The sequence below is a fragment of the Gallus gallus genome, chromosome 19 (assembly GCF_016699485.2).
Source record: "Gallus gallus isolate bGalGal1 chromosome 19, bGalGal1.mat.broiler.GRCg7b, whole genome shotgun sequence".
In the NCBI taxonomy this organism is placed as follows: Eukaryota; Metazoa; Chordata; class Aves; order Galliformes; family Phasianidae; genus Gallus; species Gallus gallus.
The window spans coordinates 3,915,029-3,934,485 of NC_052550.1; the positions used below are offsets into that span (position 1 = coordinate 3,915,029).

General features: G+C 48.5%; 4 protein-coding genes across 14 annotated transcripts in view; 2 read left to right on the plus strand and 2 right to left on the minus strand.

Moving 5' to 3' along the window:
- Positions 1–66: 66 nt before the first annotated feature.
- Positions 67–3,141, plus strand: C1QBP (complement C1q binding protein). The gene is made up of 6 exons (XM_025142057.2): positions 67–496; positions 625–775; positions 860–950; positions 1,196–1,291; positions 1,863–1,985; positions 2,706–3,141. Exons 1-6 carry the CDS (start codon positions 82–84, stop codon positions 2,853–2,855), a joined length of 1,026 nt encoding a protein of 341 aa, XP_024997825.2. The 5' UTR covers positions 67–81; the 3' UTR covers positions 2,856–3,141.
- Positions 3,142–3,694: 553 nt separating this feature from the next.
- RPAIN (RPA interacting protein) lies at positions 3,695–6,314 on the minus strand. Of its 7 annotated transcripts, none has more exons than XM_046902566.1 (7): positions 6,219–6,314; positions 5,927–6,097; positions 5,539–5,656; positions 4,914–5,028; positions 4,720–4,783; positions 4,467–4,601; positions 3,695–3,779 (listed from the first exon to the last, which is right to left on the minus strand). In XM_046902566.1, the coding sequence occupies exons 1-7, from the start codon at positions 6,294–6,296 to the stop codon at positions 3,738–3,740; spliced, it is 723 nt and encodes a 240-aa protein (XP_046758522.1). In that variant the 5' UTR covers positions 6,297–6,314; the 3' UTR covers positions 3,695–3,737. The 7 variants fall into 7 exon arrangements, with proteins under 7 accessions (XP_046758522.1, XP_415749.3, XP_004946525.2 ...); XM_415749.8 differs by lacking the exon at positions 3,695–3,779 and adding an exon at positions 3,873–4,098 and having other exon boundaries at positions 5,539–5,602; XM_004946468.5 differs by lacking the exon at positions 3,695–3,779 and adding an exon at positions 3,873–4,218 and having other exon boundaries at positions 5,539–5,602.
- A 108-nt stretch (positions 6,315–6,422) lies between these two features.
- Positions 6,423–14,945, plus strand: NUP88 (nucleoporin 88). Its single transcript, XM_003642421.5, has 17 exons — positions 6,423–6,681; positions 6,764–6,933; positions 7,025–7,150; positions 7,270–7,356; positions 7,959–8,135; positions 8,450–8,633; positions 9,053–9,203; positions 9,875–9,973; positions 10,127–10,217; positions 11,054–11,155; positions 11,770–11,928; positions 12,373–12,498; positions 13,016–13,081; positions 13,316–13,396; positions 13,718–13,844; positions 14,226–14,344; positions 14,717–14,945. The coding sequence occupies exons 1-17, from the start codon at positions 6,442–6,444 to the stop codon at positions 14,778–14,780; spliced, it is 2,169 nt and encodes a 722-aa protein (XP_003642469.2). The 5' UTR covers positions 6,423–6,441; the 3' UTR covers positions 14,781–14,945.
- Positions 14,946–15,189: 244 nt separating this feature from the next.
- The window catches only part of RABEP1 (rabaptin, RAB GTPase binding effector protein 1), a 43,768-nt gene continuing 39,500 nt past the window's right edge, over positions 15,190–19,457 (minus strand). For all 5 annotated transcript variants that reach the window (XM_015295675.4, NM_205057.2, XM_046902293.1 and 2 more), the window contains one exon: positions 15,190–19,256. In XM_015295675.4, the coding sequence (XP_015151161.1) occupies positions 19,155–19,256 (102 nt within the window). In that variant the 3' untranslated portion in view covers positions 15,190–19,154. The remainder of the gene's footprint in view (positions 19,257–19,457) is intronic.

Genomic DNA, 19,457 nt, shown 5'->3' on the forward strand with positions numbered 1-19,457 from the left:
GGGATGATGCCACGGCCCATTACCTCCTCAGCTATCCTTTAACTCACACATCACGTTCACCACCTTACCCGGGGTCACGCAATGGCCGCTCCCGGGGCAGAGCAGCGCCGCTTCCCCCTCCCCCGCCTTCGCCTTTCGAAGCTTCTGGGCGCCCCCCCCCCCCCCAAGGTCACTCTGGGGGTGGGTCTCGAACCCGCGCCGCAGCGCGGCGGGCGGAGCGCCGGAAGCGGCCCGAGCACTTCCGGGTCAGCCGCCTGTCCCCGTCTCGCCATGCTGCTCGCACGAGCCCTACGCGCCGCCGCCGCGCTGCGCCCCGCACTGCCCCCGCGCCGCCCGCTCTCGTCCCTCCCTCCCCGCGCCCTCCTGCCGCCGCCGCCCCTGGCGCGCTCCCTCTGGCAGCGGAGCGATGGCGGCGGGTGGCGGGGGGCGCTGCTCCGCCCGCGGCGGGGCTCGGCGGGCGGCGTGTCCTGCGGCTGCGGCGGGCTGCACACAGAGGGTGAGCGCGGGGGGGAGCGGGGGGCGGCTCCGTGCGCTGGGAGGGGAGCGGCGGACCCGCACGGCACGTGGGGGGGGGTGGGAGGGGGCGGGCACCGTGCTCAGCGGTTCGGTTCTGTCCCGCCGCAGGGGACAAAGCGTTCGCGCAGTTCCTGACGGATGAGATCAAGGAGGAGCGGAAGATCCAGAAGCACAAAGCGCTGCCCAAAGTGTCCGGCGGGTGGGAGCTGGAGGTGCACGGCACCGAGGCCCGGCTGGTGCGCAAAGTCGCCGGGGAGAAGTGAGCGCCGGAGTTCCAAACGTGAGCAATGCGGGCGGTGCTTTCCGAGCTGTGACGGCGTTAACTCTCCCGTCTCCTTCGTAGGATAACGGTTACGTTCAACATCAACAACAGCATCCCGCCCGCGGTGGATGACGAAGCGCCGGAGGAGCAGAAGCCCGACGAGCAGGAAGAGGTGGGCGCGGCGCAGAGCAGCGCGAGGGGAACCCCGGAGGGCCGCTTTGTGTTTCTCTCTCGATCGGTTTTGGGGAGTGGGAACGCGTGGGGGGCAGCGGAGCAGCTCAGCCCGGGGGGGGGGGGCGGCCGTGGGAGACCCCCCACGTACCCTTCCGCAGCCCCCCAGCTGGGCAGCGTAGGCACCCCGTGGCTGTGTTGGCTCCTGCTCAGCCCTCAGCACTGATGGGGGCTCCTCTTCTTCAGCCCGACATCACATCGACTCCGAACTTCGTTGTGGAGGTCATTAAGGACGATACGAAGCAGACCCTGGTGCTGGACTGCCATTACCCCGAGGATGAGGTGAGCGGTGCGCTGCGGGCGTTCCCCGCTTTGTGCTGCAGTGGAGCTGTGCCGCTGCTGTTCGCAGCCTCCTTCTTCTTTTCTCCTAACACAGAGGCTTTATGTTTCTAAGGAAGCGGATGGGACGTTCCTTTCTGCTCATGTCCTGACCTGGCTTTCCGATCAGCTCATTGACTGCTGTCAGGGGAGGGAGAGAGGCACTGCAGTGCGATCAGCACAGCAAACTGAGATGGGGCAAACACGATGGCCCAGACATAACAGAGTCAATGCAGTGCACATCTCACTGCCGTGAGGCGTTGCAAAGAGAAGCAGAGATCTGTTTATTTTTATTTAAAAACTAAACAAACGGAGGAAGGAGAGAATAGAATTGAGAGCTTCGGGCTGATCTGTGTGGTTTCTTTTGCAAACCATAGCAGCTGCCTGCAGGCGCGTGCTGGGAGGGGAGAAGAGCAGCTTTAGTAGCAGTGCTGAGGTTTTGCCTGCAGCATTGCATTCCCAGCTTCAGGATGAAACAGCCTATGGCGCCCTGTAATTACAGCTGACGTGTCTTGTGTCTCGTTTCCTATTTCAGGTTGGCCACGAGGGAGAGGAGGAAAGTGACATTTTCACCATTAGGGAGGTCAGCTTTCAGCCCACCGGAGAATCAGATTGGAAGGACACCAACTACACCCTCAATACAGACTCCCTCGACTGGGTGAGTGCTGCTGCCACGGCTGTGGGCTGCACAGGGCTCTTCAGCTCCTCCTGCCTGGCTCCCCACTCACTCCTCACTTAGGTTCATTCTCCATAGGCTTCATTCACATCGGTTGTGCGAAGGTTCATTCTTAGATGGAGCCCACGCGTTGTGTGATTAAAGCTTTGCTCCGGGGGGGTCTCTCTCTTTGGAAAGCATTGATATTGGACTGTTCAATGTGCTTTAGAATATCCCACGCTGCTGCTTCTCATTCAGATTTGTAAGATTTATGCTTTACTCCTATTGCAGAAGTCCAAAATGAAGCATTTGCTTCCTGTTACTCATTGGAGGCAATGTGGCAGGTATTGGCATGCTGCACTAAGCAGGAGTACCACATCTATTCCTGTAAGGAGCAAAGGGGGGAGCCCACAAGTAGAAAGGCATTGCAGTAGTTGAGTAGGATTTGAAGCAAGAAAAAATGGTGTGCAGGTAGTGAAAGATTGAGCCTCTCAAACAGACTGACACCAGATACTGCCAGCACAGATACCCCCATGGCACTACATTGAGGGGAGAGGCAGAGCTCAGTGTGTGTGGGCTCCTATTGTTCCCTTCTATCAGCTCCAGCACACAGCTCGGCCTGATTGTATGGGAAACAGTGATGCCAGTTAGAGTCTGACATTTCAGAAGCAAAACATCCCCAGCTGTGCTCTGCTAAGGCTGCTTTCTGTTCCTTGCTTGCAGGCTCTGTATGACCACTTAATGGATTTCCTGGCTGACCGAGGAGTGGATAACACATTTGCCGATGAGTTAATTGAGCTCAGCACTGCACTGGAGCACCAGGAGTACATTAAATTCCTCGAAGACCTTAAAAGCTTTGTCAAATGTCAGTAGGTTAGGAAAGCAGTGCTCAGTGTGGGCATTACACAGCAGTGCTCCAGCCAGCAGTACCACAGTGTATCTTCACAACAGAGACAGAGAGTAAGTAACTGATTTTGGAAGCGAGCATCATGTGTGAGGAAAGTGAGGAGCCTCACTTGTATGGTGGGATTTGTATTTACATTACGTTGCAGCCCAGATTGAGTTCTCAACAAACATTACTGTCTGAATCTGCCTCACCCTCCCTGCTGGGTTTTGTACTGTTAAGAATAAATGTGGAAAATAAAATCTGTTCAACGACTCCCTGAAAAATAGTTGTTTTTCTTCATGCTGATCAGTTGCCATAAGAAGTTAATGCATCTGGCTGCAGAGCTGGTCTGTGTTAACCCAGTTTTCTCCAGGGCTACTGTAGCTCCTACACTGCCTTCCTGTCAGCATCGCTGTGGCTGTAGGAGGAATTTTGCTAGCTCAGTCATGCTGATTTATGTGATTGCATTTCTGTGGCAGGGTGTAAGTGGCACCGGGGGTGTGACTGAAGTCATGGGTGCCTGACGTGGAGTTGTTTTCAATAGGAAGGTGCTTCCATACCTATTAGTATTAACGCATCTGCTTTAGAACAATACTGCAGAGAAGTTGGAGCACTTTCCTTGCAGAATGATTCAAGCTCTGTGGATGCTGAATGGCAGAAGCATTGCTGTGGGCTTCCCCTCCAACTGCTGCCTCAGGGTCTGAGTAAGTCCCTGCTGTGTTTGGGAACTGCACACCACATGGCCATGCATTAAAGAGCTGCTTCTTACTTCAGCTTGAAGGCACCCAAGGACAGAAGAATGAGAAGAGGCAGAATACTTCACAACTACTTGTGTAAGTATCTCTCTATCGACTCCAGAGCAATGCTACTTAATAGTCCTGAGTGTAGTGGCTAAGACTGTAAGGAGGCACCTGTTTTTAGAACAGAAAGATAGATTAAAAACACTCATGGACCAGAAGCTAAATACAGAGTCCAATGCAAGCTGTGAAATCACCGATACGTTGTTGAAGATGACATGAAGGATGAAATATTTATTATAAAAACATGGACTGTGCCATCAAAAGTGCAGGTTAAGGCAGGAGCACTGCCTTGAAGTATTTCTGACACAGCAGACACAAGTATATATACATTAGAAGACAGTAGCAGCTCTAGGTTGAGATCTAGTCTCGAAGTCGCCGAAAAAGCAGCAGCTGAAGCAACTTACAGGAGAATCATCCAGAAGTCACAGACCTTAAAAAGGTAAGGTTAAGTTGAACTGACAAGCTGTAGTAACACTTAAATGATGAATGTTCATGTTTCAGACTGAAACGCTCTGCTCCTGCCTCTTCCCACCATGCAGGTACTCGAACACTGTGTGCACACAAGTAAGTTCACATGTTTTACTAGCTTGAGCCAGGAAGAACTTTGCTGTCCCTGCTGGGCTATGGGATCTTTCAAACTGTAATTCAGCTGTTTCGTTACTGGTGGTCAAAACTAAAACCACTTCCAAAAAGGTGTGTGGAGAGGCAGTAATACAAACCCCTGGGATCAGTGGACTTGTGGCTTCTGTCCATGTAACTGAGAGGTGGATCCAAGCAGGAATCTGACATCTGACTCACCAGACAGGTCATGAGAAGACTGGCTTCCTCCTCCATTCCACTGGTAACTGTGAACTCCGGGTTGTGAAGGCACCTGTGACTGTGCTCTGTTATAGTGTTTTCTAGAAGTGACCGAAGCTTCTCTTCTGTCATATCCTGGGGGAAAAAGAAGGGGTTCAGAAGAAATCTGACTCATAAGGTGTTGTCACGTCTTCTGTGAAGAGGCAGCTTTCAGCCACAGACCTCACCGTGCGTCGCTCACAGCACAGCTCACCTGGGCAGGGACATCCAACCCACACTGGCAAACAACTGAGTGGCTCCTCACAGTCAGATGGTTCCTAGGAAAGACACACGGTGAGCGTCCTCACAAGAGCAGCACTGTTTTCCTATCTTGTTGAAACCCACTGTTTCCAAACCCAAACTGCTGCAGTGTGGAGGATTTCATTGCAGTGCTGAGGGCTTTCTTACTTTCTGCACACCGGGCAGATGATTCTGTTGCTGGCATCCAAGCCATCGAGGATAGCATTGAGGCATTCTTCATCAAACTGCAGACTTCGCTCGTACTCTTCTATAACCAATTGTTCTGGGGGGAAAAAAGACAACAGAAAAGAAACAGAACAGCAACAAAACACCTCAGACATCCGTTATTGGTTTCAGACAGTGCTAAAGCACACGTGGAGCTGCTGTGGGGACGCAGGCTGGGGCAGTCCCTTATTGCTGAGCTTTTTACTTTGAATCAGGTTTCCGTGCTTAAGAAAGTCAGTGCTATTAATCCACCTTTTCCCCACAGCCTTCATGCAGTCTCAGGGGGTGACTGTAACACTTTCCAGCCAACAATTCAGAAGCGTTCTGAGTTTATTTCTGTGGGCTCCTACAGCTCCCAAGCAGTGCTGTGTAGCCCTGCATTGAGCTTAAGATGCCGCTTAAACTCCTGGAGCTCTCAGATTGCTCTCAGTGCATCAGAGAGGCTGCAGAGACAAAGGTGCTTTCCCCTCCATCGCGTGGTTTATAGGACCAGAAGCACAGCCTGAGCAGGACGAGGTCAGTAACGGCACAGCTCCGAGAAGAGTCAGGAAACGTGCTGAGAAGTTACCTTGCAGGATCAGCTCCTGCTGGATTTCGTCCAGCACCGCCAGCTCGTCCGGGTCCTGCGGCATCTGAAAGGCACAGCGCTGCGGTTGGGGCCGCGTGCTCACCCGGCCGAGCTGCCGCTGGGAGGGGAGGTCCCAAAGCTCGTCCTTCTGCTCGGTAACGCGGAGCCGCACCGCGAAAGCCGCGCAACCCGCAGCGGCGCGGCTCCCGGCCCGGCCGAGGGGCGGCCTTTAATTCATAGAGGTCCGCCCGCTTCGGGGACGGCGCCGCTCCAAAGCCACGGCCGAAGGACGTCCCGTCGGGCGCCCCGTGCGATGGAGCGGAGCCGATCCCCACGCCGGGCTCCGCCGCCCCGCCGCTTCCCTCGAGCCGCCCCGCCCCGCACCGACCTGCTGCAGCTCGCGCTGCCCGCGCTCCCCCGGCGCGCCGCGCTCGGCCTGCAGGCACCGCCACTCGCGCTCCATCACCTCCGGCACCAGCAGCGCGCCCGGACCCGGCCCGGCCTGGCGGTAGCGGTGCAGCAGCCGCTCCCGGCTGCTCTTCAGGCGCTCCAGGCAGCGCTGCGGGGAGCGGCGCCGCGTCAGGGCCGGGAGCTCTCATCCCGCGCACTCGGGGCGAAGGAGCGCGGAGAGAGCTCGGCGAAGGGGGACGGGGAGGGTCTTGGGGCCTCGCCCCGCTCACCCGCCGGTACGTCTCCTTCCATGGCGGCGCGGCCGGGCCCTTGTAGAGCGCCCGGTGTCTGCCGAGCGGCCCCTCCATCGCCCGCCGCCGGCACGTGACTGCGCCCCGGGGCGCGCCGGGAAACGTAGTCCCGACGTGAGCGTGCGGAAGGCGGCGGCCGATGTGACGTCACGCCGTTCGGCGCCGCTGATTGGCGGTCGGGCCGGGGCGGCCGCGGGGAGCGATGGCGGCCGAGTGGGGTCCGGCGGAGCAGTGGCGGGCGGCCCTGCCGCAGCACGCCGCGTTCGGCCGCCTCCGCGACAGCGGCCCCGCGCCCTCCGCCGCCCCGCGCTCCCCGCTGATCCGCAGCCTGCTGCTGGGCCTGGACGGAGACCTGCTGCTGTGGGACGGCGAGCGCGGCGCGCTGCTCGACATCGACCTCCGCCGCCTGAGCGGGGCCGAGCCGGAGCTGGGCCGCTACCAGGTGAGCGGCGCGGGGCTGCCGGGGGGGCTCTGAGGGACGGGCGGCGCTCTGAGCCCCGGCCCCGCCCCGCCTGTCCCGGCAGACGCTGCTGTGCATCAACCCGCCGCTCTTCGAGGTGTATCAGACGCTGCTCAGCCCCGCGCGGCGCCATGTGGCGCTGATCGGCACCAAAGGGCTCTCGGCCGTGGAGCTGCCCAAGCGCTGGGGCAAGAACTCCGAGTTCGAGGGCGGGAAGGCCACGGTGAACTGCAGGTGGGGGCCGAGCTCCGCTCCCGCCGCCCCCCGCCCCTTCGGCAGCGCCCCCGTCCGCGCCGTCACAGCGGCCGTCTCCGCTCTGTTCCAGCACCATCCCGATCGCAGAACGGTTCTTCACCAGTTCCACGTCGCTGACCCTGAAGCACGCGGCCTGGTACCCCTGCGAGACCCTGGAGCCCCACGTCGTGCTGCTGACCTCGGATAACACCATAAGGTAAAGCCTCTTCGTGCCTCGCCCTTCCCGCAGCGGTCACCGCATACAGGGCAGGGCGAGAGCCGTGTCACGTTGGCAGCAGCTGACGCTGACCGAACATCACTGCTTCTTCCCTCCAGGATCTACAGCCTGAAGGTGCCCCAGGCGCCCATCAAGGTGATCGCGCTCTCAGATGCTGAGGAGGAGACTCTGATCATCAACAGAGGGTTTGTGGGGCTCCTTTTGAAATGCTCTTAGCGAGATGAGTTCTGTGTCCTCAGTCACGTCGTTAACGAGTGACAAATCCCCCTGAAAATCCAATAGGGGTTTATTCACGACTTGCTGTTCCCACACGTCTGTGCTGGGGCTGCTTCCTGGCACAGCAGCGGTGCTGTTTTCTCCCTAATCTTTCTGAAGGAAAGAGGGAACAGACTGCACAGCCTGGTGTTCTTCAGAAGTCATTTGAGCAACACACACTATCTTTAAGATGGGCTTTTTTGAGCGGGGAATGCAGGGAAATAGGTTATCTTTTTATTTCCTGCTTGGCTTATTGGAAAGGAGAAACTTGAGGGTCTCTAGCAGGTGAGTCACAGACTGCTGTGCTACACAGCAAATCCCACGTGCCCTCCTTACCCTGTGAGCTGGGCTGGCTGCTGGGCACTTCAGAAATGAGCCCTGGAGGGAGGGTGCTACCTGCATGCTTTTGTTGCTGAAAGTAGCGTGTCGAAGGACTGATGGGCAGGTGTAATCTGACATACAGGTGGACCTCAATAAGTACGTGTGTTCTTACAGTCACTGCTGACTCAGTTTTGGTCCTGCTTATCCCTAGGAGAGCCTACACAGCGTCGCTGGGAGAGACTGCAGTGGCGTTTGACTTTGGCCCGCTGGTGCCGGTCCCAGTGAGTGTACTTGGGCAGCGAGGCAGTGAAGAAGTGCTGGCTTTTCCACTTTACATTCTATATGAAAATGGAGAGACATTCCTCACCTATATCAACCTGCTGCAGAGGTAGGCTTGCATTCGCCCTCAAGTTGCGTAGGGTCTTTGTATGTTTGGTTCCCAGAGCCATCGCTTCACCTCGCTGGGATTCAGTAATGGATGCTGGGCTGGTTTGTATTATAATTTGTTTTATCTCTTTGTGGTAGTGCTAGTAGACTTAAATCCAAGAATAACGTGTTAGAACTCCAAACCATCGCGTCTGTTGTTTTAGTTGCCTGTTTTTTAATCGCCCTCGTTCTCTGGTTATCATTCAGTAAACTGCAGGCAGTCATGGGAACTCTGCTCCTACGCTTTGTGTTGTGAATGCATCCTCTCTATTCCAGTGCTGGTAATCTTGGCAAGCTGCTTGGCCCTCTGCCCATGCACCCTGCTGCAGAAGACAATTATGGCTACGATGCCTGTGCTGTCCTGTGCCTGCCTTGCATTCCAAATATCCTGGTGATTGCCACTGAATCGGGTGTGCTTTATCACTGTGTGGTGCTGGATGCAGAAGAGGATGAGGAGCAGGTACCTTGTCTTGTCGTTTCTGTGAACGTTTTTGTTTCTTCTGTGAAAGTTCCTGCCTTCAAGATGGCAGGATGCCTCAAAGGGAATGCAAGTGCCAAAGCTGCATTCTTCTGTAATGAGGCAGTGAGCCCTCCTGTTCCAGGCAGTGCCTGTGATCCTCCTGTGCTCTTGTTGTAAAGCTCAGCTACGTGTATCCTGCAGGTGCAGCCATTTTTAATCTTACCATGAACTATTTTAAAGAGGATGTTCTGACTAGAAAACACGTGTCATAGAGATTCGTAATGAAAAAATAAAGGGACTTTAATGAGTTTCTCGAACAATTTATATACTTGCCTACCTATATGATGTAACTCAGTGTTATTTACGCTGGTATTTCTATTTAAGTGATGTCTCATCGAAGAATTCAATGCTCTTTACAGTCAGAAAAATCGTGGGACCCAAGATCTGACCTTGTTCCTTCCCTGTACGTGTTTGAATGTGTTGAGCTGGAACTTGCACTGAAATTGGCATCAGGAGATGAGGAAGAGCCTTTGGAGTCTGATTTCTCTTGCCCAATCAAACTGCATAGAGGTAGCGTTGTGTAGCTCAGGTTGTTGTCTTTTACTTGCTTGAAATTAGGATCAAGTTATTTAAAAGTTATTGTCGTCTCAAACAGTATTAGGATAAGCACTTGCTTGAAGTCTTACAGCTGTGGAAAATGTGCAGAGTCAAAGGGGAATTGTCACAAGACTATTTATAGACAGGGGGGCATGTATGTAATAGAAAACTTTCAGCTGTGGATTAGAAAGCGGAAGTTGTTGCAGCTGTCGTAATCTATGCATGTAAGCAAAGTGGTACAGCTGTGGGTGGTGATGCTGAGAAAGGTGTTGGTGCCTGTTTATTAGCCTGTCAGCTGGTGCTGTTGTAGGGCAGGAGGATGGGAAGGACAAGGAAGCTGGTCTGAAAGTTGGTCTGCTGGCATTATCTGATCTTCTCTTGAAGCCTAATGGATAGAGACAGATACTGTATAATGCAAGTAATTTGAATTAATTCCTGAAGAGTATATTAACAGATGCTGCAAGTGTACTTGATTTACATGCAGAATTCTAATGATGTCGCCGATGCATGCAGCTCAGACCTTGAATAGGTACTATTGCAATGAGTTGGACAGTAGGCCAATACACATGTTCAACAATGCACAGGTTTGCAGAATGAGTTTTTCTCTGTAGTGCTTTATACTGTGTTTGCTGTTTGAATTTCAGATCCAAAATGCCCTACTAGATACCACTGCACACATGAAGCAGGTGTTCACAGCGTGGGGTTGACGTGGATCAGCAAACTGCAGAAGTTCCTGGGCTCAGGTGAGGGTGAGATTGTTGTGTGTAGAGGGAAATGGTTACTGTCTGAACACCAACGTTTTCTTAGCAACAAGCAGGGGAATTCTTGGGGAATACTGAGAATGCCTTCCCCTGCAAGGTGGATGTTATGCATTCCGATGGATCTCTTCTTTGCAGATGAAGAAGACAAAGATGGTTTACAGGAGTTGGGTGCAGAGCAGAAGTGCTTTGTTGAACATATTCTTTGCACGAAGCCATTGCCATGCAGGTAAAAAGCAAAACCTTTCTGCTGCTTCCAACTTAATAGGATTCAAGTAAAATAAATAAGCAATTTGCACATCGAGATTCTTAATGTATAGCAGCACGTATAAGCTAAATTCCTATGAGTGTTAGAATTACCTGTCAAAATAGAAGAAATTCCACTTCTGTTTACCTATCCCAGTGCAGCTCTGAGGTTTGCTTCATCTAATAATCCTGATCCTCGATGTATTCTTTTATCCACACGTTAAGACCGGCTGTGCCTTGAGAGATCTGGTTTTTTGAGCTCTGAAGGTACCCCACTCAGGGTCAGGAGGCACTGCAGGCTTAGGCTGTGTGTTATCTGTGTCTGCTGCATCTTCTCGCTTTAATAAGGCCTAACCACTTCTGTTGAGTGCTCTGTGTTAAACATACTGAAAACGCAAGAAGTAATCATTACTTGCATTCCAAACACAAGTCAGATGAGTCATCTAGTTTAAAGGGCTCCTGAAGTCAGTACGGGTGACAAATAGCCAGTGGTACGAGTAGTAATGAACCTGTGGTACTGTGGTAGAAGGGGGAAGAAGGTTCCTGGATCTTGGCAGATTTCTGCTTCTGATTCACAGACAAGTTGTATGGGTGCTCCCTTCCTCAGGATGGATGGGTTTGCTTGGTACATTTGATTATCAGATTCCATGACCAAACTGTTTTGCAGGACTCCTTCTTGGGAGTGGTTCTTAGCTTTGTGACCCCTGTCTGGCTTAAGCTGGCTGCTGTGAACAGAGCTTCTCCCAAAGAATTTGCACAACTTTCAGGAAGAAAGTATGGTTTTTCAAATGGATGATTCTTCTGTTTCCTTCCCTTCAGGCAACCTGCTCCAGTTAGAGGATTTTGGATAGTATCTGACGTCCTGGGACCCACAATGATCTGCATCACAAATAACTATGAGTGCATTACAAGGCCGCTCCTGTACGTGGTTTGTAATTGAACTGAAGTCCACGACTGCCTTACAAAAAGGATGTCAGGATTTCTTATTTTATTTGACTTTCACCCTACGTTTCTGCTTCTCTCATAGCACACACTGAAGTATGCCTACTGAACGTTCCTTGGCAGAACACTTAAGCCTTCAGAGAGTAGTTATTTAATACTGAAAAGGTGCTCGGAGGGGATATAACCAATCTGTATCACTTTCAGTGAGGGTTAGGACAAACATTACATCAGTTGATTTTTGACACGGTTGTTGGCATTTTGTTCGCTTTTATAACAAGGAATCTGCATAGCAGAAACTGAAGAGAGATTGGATTGTGCTGCTATTGGAGAGCTTGCTTGCCTCGTTACTGAACTTGCTTTTAAATAAGAGGATACTTATTCTTCTCCCTTTTTAGCTATGGCCAAAGAAGGGGATTTTTGAGCTCCTCCAGCCCCGCCTAGAGCTACATTTACCATACAGTTGAAGTATTTCATCTTCTAACTTGCTGTAATGTGTGAATTCCACAGTGGATGAGTTCCTTGTTTTAACTACTGTTCAAACTCAGTTGTAGTTGAAGGTTTTTAAGTGCTCTCCACTTGATGTTCTTTGGCAGAACTGCAGTCCATCCTGCATCTCCTTCTCTACTATGTACCAAAGAAGACAAAGATGATGCCACTTCTCCTCTCCGTGTCCTGGCTGAATCGCAGCATTCATTTGAGAAGCACATCCAAAGCATCCTGCGGCGTACTTCTGCCAACCCCTTGCTATTGAAGTAGGTACCAACTTTTTCCTAGGGGAGCAGGAGAGGGAACTCTTTAGGAATGCCACGTGTTCGTTATCTCCTGACTGAACGACACAGCAGCTTGGAAAGAGCAGTTATAGGCATGCAGTTTCTGCAGCAGACTTGTGCCTTTGCATGACATCCACGAAAGCCGTTTGGGCTGCAAAGGGAACCACTTTTGTCCTGGTTTCTGCTCAGTGTGATGCTACCTCAGTGCTAGGTTAGGTTGCTCAAGCCTTGTCTCATCGGGCTTGAGCTTTTTAGAACATCTTGGGATTTTCTCATTAGGAAAACTACTATTGCAAAGGGATTTAGTTGCAGCCCCTCCTTTTTGTATCCAAGGCCTTGGAGCTCTTACCATAAATGCTCTAAGTGACTTAGCCTTTGCAAGGAACAGGGAAGAGCAGGAGTGCAAAAACTTGTCTGTTTATTCAGATCTGCCGATAAAGAGGCTGCTCCTCCCCCTGAAGAATGCCTTCAGCTTCTTAGCAGAGCCACGCAAGTGTTTAGAGAGGAATACATACTGAAACAGGATCTGGCAAAAGAGGAAATTCAGCAAAGGTAAGAGAAAACCTTCATAAATTAAGTGCTGCACGCTGTATCTGTGGAACAGTGTTAGTAAGGACCCAGCACGAAACCTCCCCTGCTGGAGTAACTCACGTAACTGAGTGAAATGTGTTCTGTGACTTCAGTTCGTGTAAGACTTCAATTTCTGGATTATCAGAAATGAAAACTGAGTTACCAAGGAAGCACTAAAGTAAAAATGCTTCTCTTTCGGTGTGAGTCTGCCTGTAGTCTGCTTGTTGGTCTGCCTGTGCTTGGGCTTGGCAGGAAATTCTTTGGAACTCCTTTGACCTCAGCAATAATTCTGACAAAGCTGCTAAAAATTACATTATCTAAGTCTCTACTTCTTTTGACTGTAGTGGTTGAGTTACGTTGCAAAATTAGGCCAAAAAGGAAGTGTTCTCAACTGCACGTGTCTTGGTGCCTTCTGTGCTATTTGCTATGTGGCCTAAATACTGACTCAGCTGGATTGTTGCTGGGGGTGGTTGGATTTCTTTGTCTATTTATTTTTAAGAGTGAAACTGCTGTGGGGACAGAAGAAGAAACAACTGGAAGATCTTAATTACTGTCGAGAGGAAAAGTGAGTATAATCTGTCTGCATTTATCAAGTTAAAATCAACAGTGATGTAGCTGTGCAAAAGGTACTTTATACAGAGTCCTGCATGAAAGTTTTCTGAGAAGGGAATGCATTTCTGGCTGCAATTGGGGATGTAGTTTCGTTCCCTCCTCCAGTTTTTTCAGACTTTGTCATGCTTCTACTTGCAGGCTATTTTGCATGTAAATCAAAACTAAACACTTCTCAATTACATTAAAGGAAAAGTTTGCGAGAAATGGCTGAACGGTTGGCTGACAAGTACGAGGAAGCCAAGGAGAAGCAAGAAGATATTATGAATAGGTGAGTGCAGACTGCTTTCTCTTTCATCACAGATTGCTTGCTGTTGCATATATGTGTGCCAACGTGGTAGAAAAAGAATAGGCAGACAATACTGTGCTGGTTTCTTGGAACACTAGCCTTCTGAAATACTTTTTTTGCAGCTCAGTAATGATATTAAGTACTGAGTTTGCTTGCTGCGAGGGAAGTTGAGTCCTGAGCCCGTAAGACTTAAGCTAAATGACAAAAGATGTTTCATAGTTACGTGAAAAACTCTTGTTGTCTGAGCATAACTAGTCTAAAACATCAGTTAATTCAGCAATATATCTTTTCTTGCATGTGAAGGATGAAGAAAGTGCTTCGTAGTTTCCACTCTCAGCTTCCTGTTATATCAGACAGTGAAAGAGATATGAAGAAAGAACTGCAGACAATCCATGACCAGCTGCAGCACTTGAGCAATGCAATCAGACAGGTGAGATGAAATGTCTGGCTGGTCGGTTGTTGGTAACACTCATTAAATGATAGCGCTGAGTTAGAATGCAGTCCTTCCACACTGACACAAAGTTGCTCTCTTAAATTAGCAACAGTAGGCTACAATAAATTCTGAATCTCATTATGAATCTAGATAGAACCTCTGCAACCCAGTGCAAAGCTAAGGAAATCTCTCTCCGTGCCTTCTCTGGTCCCTGCACTACTGTTTTCTTCTCTTTTTGTAGAACAGTGCAAAAGCTTGTGATTTTATCCCTAACAGTCAATTCACTGTGATGTGACGTGGTTGTAGCTATAATACACTTTCCCTCTAGCGGGCAGCATCAACACTGACTGGGGCTCCTTCCTTTTGTATGGCTTCTAGGTTAAAATGAAGAAGGAATACCAGCAGAAAAAGATGGAAAAGGGCATCAGCCCACGAAAACCCAGCATCACCCTCAGTGCCTACCAGAGCAAGTGCATCCAAACCGTTCTGAAAGAAGAGTAAGTTCAAGCTTGGATCCTCCTGTAGCATGTACATAGGCTGTCCTTTTCAAATTTCTCGAGTAAATTTCACCTCTCTGCATCATGTGGTTGACTGATGCACCACCTGGAGCTCGTAGAGGTGGTCTAAAGCATAGAATGTGCCAGCTTGTTAGAGTAGTACTGGTCATATTATGCTACTACTACTGAATCTGCTTTCAGGTCTCCTTTTTGCCCGAGGATCTTTTGGCAGTCTGTATGAAGTCTGTAATTAACAGAATCACTTAAAACAATATTCCCATTCTCTGCTGTTGTATGAATTGTTTTTCTTATTGACTGTCACCAAACAAAAATGGCTTGCAGCTTACTGATTTGAATTTATTTTTCTTGAAGGGGAGAACGCATAAGGGAAATGGTAAAGCAGATCAATGACATCAGAGGCCATGTGAACTTCTAACATCTCCATGAGGATAAACCTACAATAAAAGGCTGGATAAATTTTCATTATGCCCTGGTAATTCTTCTTATATATTTAACATTCATACACTGAACAATATGCCTTTTCTTTATGATTTTGTAAAGATCAACTATGGAATTAAAATACTTTTGATAAGACTCCTCACATGCTGTGGTCTTTGCATTTCTCCTGGCAGGATATGCTGCAGCAGGCTCTTTCAAACCTGAAGTACATGATAGTTAATACTCACAGCTAGCTCAGAAGTGGGGGAAAAGGTATCACTGCTTCCTTCAGAAAACTGCCTGGGGTTTGTCTGGGAGCCATCTCCTACCCTTGGTCCATGGCGCAGTAACTGCAGTGGAAGCCTATGGCAGAAGGCAGAGTAGAAAGACCAGAGGAGCGCATACACTTCAGCAGCTTTTTTTTTTTAATTGGGAACACTTTCTTCATAAAGGACACACCTTCAATACAGTTAACAAATGGTTACACTTGAATCCTGTAGACAGCAGAATTCTACATCCACAATTGCACAGGACACCAATGGCTTGGTTCACCGGAATGCAGTATTAACTTCCAAACACTCAGTTTGCCTCTATCAAAAGCTGACTCTGTCTTGACATTAAAAGGCCAATTATCTGCTGTAGACAAACTTAAGTGGACAATAAATAGTCTTGTTTCTTCCCCTCTCCCCCACGCTTCCCCTTTCAAAAGGTGACATGGTCAAGCTCAGTTTTGAAAAGTAGTACTGCACTGCTACAAAAGTGGCACGGCAAGAGGTGCCAAAGTAAAGCTGTAAGGAAAGGAGGACTGTTATTACCTGTTAGGTAACTAGGTTACCATACATGCTGCAAGAACACTTTTTTTGTACAGATTAAGACTATACAAGTATAGGAATGCATACAAAACTTGATCTTGCCCCTTTTACAGACTGCATAAATAGAATCTGCTTTCTAATCCACTCACCCTGTGTATCAGAGCTGAACTGCCAGGTTAGAAGTAGCGCCTGTTAAAAAAACACAAACTCTTACTGAGTGAGGAGAACCTACCACCCCATTCAAAACAAGCTCCAGAAAGCCAAGAACTGGAGGGAAGAGTGTTTAGTCTCTGATTTATTATAAGCGGTATCATCACAATCCACTGAGTGAGCATCTGCAGCTTTACAGCAAGAATTTTGAACTACACTTCATCAACGGTGGTTTAATAAGTGCTCTGCAAATTTGGCACTCCTAATTTTTTTTTTTAAAGGCCACTTTACTATTTCTTACGTTTGTGTTCAGCTGAAGCTTGAGTTACCACCTCTGAAACTGTGCTTCCCTTCCCCAGCACATTTGGTTCTGCATCGCCCACCACTTTTGTGGATGGATACGTTTCTAAATTGAAAATAAACTTTTAATCAGCAGTTGTTGGTGAAAAAGATCACTCATTTTCCAGCCTCAAAATGGTCACAGTACTAAAGCAGGAGTAAGGGTGCACGATGGAGTAAGGTGGTACAAAGGAAAACAATCACACCATCGCTGTATCTCCTTCCTCTCCAAACCAAAGGACGTCACTCCAGTGACACATGCAAGTACTGGTTCATCACCAAGGAACTCAGCAGCCAGCACCACTCCTTTCAGGTGAGTGCTCATTAGTCCCTTTTGAGCCCTACTGCATACACCTCCAGCCTCAGACCAGGCCTACAGGCCATCACTGGTCACTGGGAAGAACACACAAGCATGCATACGGACACACACACACGTGCACAACTTCATTCTGCAACCGCTGTAATCACTACTGTGTCTATGAATGACCACAGACCGATCTCTCCCTCACCTGCTCTCCTCTAAGGACTGCAGAAAGGCTCCCTGCAGCCATCATCATCTGCAATCTGACACCATCACGCCTACAGAAAGTCTGGCCAACCATTTGTAAAAATTCACTAAGGAAAAGACTCACCAGCCCTGCACAATCCAAAGCAATCAAAAATGGTCATGCATGGCCTGCGAGAACAGGCAGGAAGATGGGGCTGCTGATGATAGGCACTGACAGTCGGACTAGAAAGGGATGCTGAAATGCCATTAACAGTTCTCTTGCATTACAAAAACAGTCCATAAACTCAACCAAAAATTCTTTTTTTCTGCATGTGTCTTCAGGTGCAATTCTGCAAGTGTTCAGCTTGCTCAGAAGATGCATGTCATCACTGTAGTTTAACCAGAAAACAGGCTTCCTTAAATCACTGCTGCACAGGTTAACAACCAGTAACCAGTTAAGAGTCAGTTTTATGGAAGGAAGAGAATACAGGAAAAAAGCCTTCCAGCCTGCAGCTCCTTAATAAAGACCTATCTTAGCCCACCCAAGATTTTTATTCAACAGAATACAATGCTAAACCTTTGGAAAACTGAATGCAAAACATCTGCTATTAGATTTCTGCATCAGAAGGCAGCTGCTGTCACCTCACAGTTCAGTAAATGCTGAGAGAGATTTAAAAACCCAAAATAAAGAACCTAAGTCACATTTCAACTTCTTTTAAATGAAACAAGGATTCAGTAAGTCATCTGGAAGATGACAACCCTGCCACCTATTACTCGAGTCGTTAATAAGGCAGGAAAAATGGGTTTGAAGTGTCACGATTATGAAAGAAATTAATTTCTAGGGTGAATAAAATGCTTTATTTCTTGCAATAAATGATAATCAACTGAGCTCATATGCTTCTTTTTGGCTGTTTTTAAGGCATTCCTCTCCAAAACCAAAACTTTATGTTAGTAGCAGGACATACGCTGCTAAAATAGGATTAAAGTACCTAACAAAATATAGTCATGTGCAATACAGTACAGAGCATTCTCTGTCACTTCTGTTTTTTCATCACCAGATCTATGGTATGCAAAGAAAACAGTAAACAACAGCAGAAAGCTTAAGTTACAAATTCTGGACAAAAACAAGCTGCTCTCTCAGCCTCTTCTCTTCGAATTGAGTCTTTCCTAGGGACTAGTCCAAGAACTCAATATGTACCACCACTATTATCACATCCATACATTAAACTGTTCCTATTCAACTGCGTGCATGAAACTCCACTAAAAGGAGGAAAAGGAGGAATGCTTATGTTACCATCATGTTACTCATATAAAAATCCCAAACCTAAAACCTGATCAATCACAAGAATGTCCTGCCTTAGCTGTTGTGTTACAGAGTGTAATTTAAATGCAAGCTTACAGAAATACAGGACAGCGTATGAATCAACTCTGAGCAATAACACAATACCGTACTTCTAAGTAAGAGATGCACTGCACCCTTCCAACTTGGACCAGCAGAATAATGCAGCTCCAGCGCATTTGTGCTCTGTGACAGAGTGCCATCACTGTTTTGTATACTATTAAAACTGACCCAGGAGGGTCAAGTTGACTTTGCTTTGTTCAACATCTTACCTTGACCATGCCTGGTGCCACCTACCAGAGCAAAGCTGCCCTGCACAAACCCCAAGCCAGTGCTCAGACAACGCACACGGTTCTTGCTAACGTATTTTCTTCAGGTGGAAAAGGAATTACAGGTACTGCTCAGCTTTCAAGATGAGAAAGAACTAGTTGTAATTCCACGTTTTAAATTACATTTGTGAAAAGAGATTACAAAACAGTGCATTTCTTGTGCTTTTCTTTAAGGATCAGAATTCAAAGGAAGCATTTCAAGGAGCTACGTTCTCAGTACAGTTTTCAGAGTTTTTTGGATTGGCATTTATCTGTTCAGGAGACACACAGCTCACTCGTGACCACCACATTTCAGCAGCATTCAGATTCTTCAACACAAAGTCAATGGTTAAAAAAAAAATACAACACTGAGTTATGAAATAAGATCAATATCCAGTGTCCTGCTAATAAAGTCATATTTTAATATAAAATATTCATACAGCATACTCTACACCTCATTCTCTCTGCTAGCTGAATACTGTTACTGACTATTCAAACAGAAAAACTTCAACCACTTTGCTCTTCAATGTTTTGGAGGGACAATATGGTTTCCAGCAGCTACTTTGATCACAGTAGTGAGGGGAAAGGACAAAGGGAAAAAACAGGGGTAAATGTTCCAAAATTCTACATCAGGTTACGAAGTTGGCTGAAAGAGGGGAAGTTTTTCAGAATGTAAGGACTGATCCCACTCAGTGGAACACGAAACACCGCACCCATTAGTGTTTCCATTAGAAAGTTCTCCTTCCTACACAACAAGTCACTCTTGTGCTCTCTTCCTGCCCAGCACGAAACCTTTTCCCCTCTAGAAATAAAACTTAAGTCATTGCTCCCCTCTGTTGTCTTCTGCTCTTTCAGTTAGAGTTAAATAATAATTAATGTTGCTATAAAGATGAGTTAAAAACCCCAAATGCAGCCTTGGAGCACGCTCCTCAGGGTGTCATGTTTCAGGAAGCTGATTAATGTCCGTCAGTTTTGTGTCATTCAGGATTGCACGGATTCTCTCCAGGGAATCTGCCTGCCGGATCCGCTCCAGCTGCACCTATGGAAAACCAACAGACACGACGAGTGAGTAAAACCAGAATTGAGCCACTAGGTAACGTTAGCAACCCCTACTACCTGTGCAAGCAGAAGAGACATCAAATTGCTCTTGGAACTGCACACACCAGCCCATGCTGTACTTTAGAAAGGGAGGATGATAATAAACAAGAAACAGTTTCACCAGCCAGCAGAATTCAATAGT

What these genes read in the sequence shown, in the direction of transcription:
- C1QBP (XM_025142057.2), top strand. Translation starts at nt 82, where the DNA reads ATGGCCGCTCCCGGGGCAGAGCAGCGCCGCTTCCCCCTCCCCCGCCTT. An exon ending in AGCCCGACGAGCAGGAAGAG is followed by an intron (nt 951 to 1,195) that starts GTGGGCGCGGCG and finishes CCTCTTCTTCAG; the next exon opens with CCCGACATCACATCGACTCC. An exon ending in ATACAGACTCCCTCGACTGG is followed by an intron (nt 1,986 to 2,705) that starts GTGAGTGCTGCT and finishes CCTTGCTTGCAG; the next exon opens with GCTCTGTATGACCACTTAAT.
- RPAIN (XM_040650609.2), bottom strand. Translation starts at nt 6,296, where the DNA reads ATGGAGGGGCCGCTCGGCAGACACCGGGCGCTCTACAAGGGCCCGGCC. An exon ending in GCAGGAGCTGATCCTGCAAG is followed by an intron (nt 5,029 to 5,538) that starts GTAACTTCTCAG and finishes TTTTCCCCCCAG; the next exon opens with AACAATTGGTTATAGAAGAG. An exon ending in GGTTGGATGTCCCTGCCCAG is followed by an intron (nt 4,602 to 4,719) that starts GTGAGCTGTGCT and finishes TTTTTCCCCCAG; the next exon opens with GATATGACAGAAGAGAAGCT.
- NUP88 (XM_003642421.5), top strand. Translation starts at nt 6,442, where the DNA reads ATGGCGGCCGAGTGGGGTCCGGCGGAGCAGTGGCGGGCGGCCCTGCCG. An exon ending in CAGAAGAGGATGAGGAGCAG is followed by an intron (nt 8,634 to 9,052) that starts GTACCTTGTCTT and finishes TGCTCTTTACAG; the next exon opens with TCAGAAAAATCGTGGGACCC. An exon ending in GCAGAAGTTCCTGGGCTCAG is followed by an intron (nt 9,974 to 10,126) that starts GTGAGGGTGAGA and finishes TCTTCTTTGCAG; the next exon opens with ATGAAGAAGACAAAGATGGT.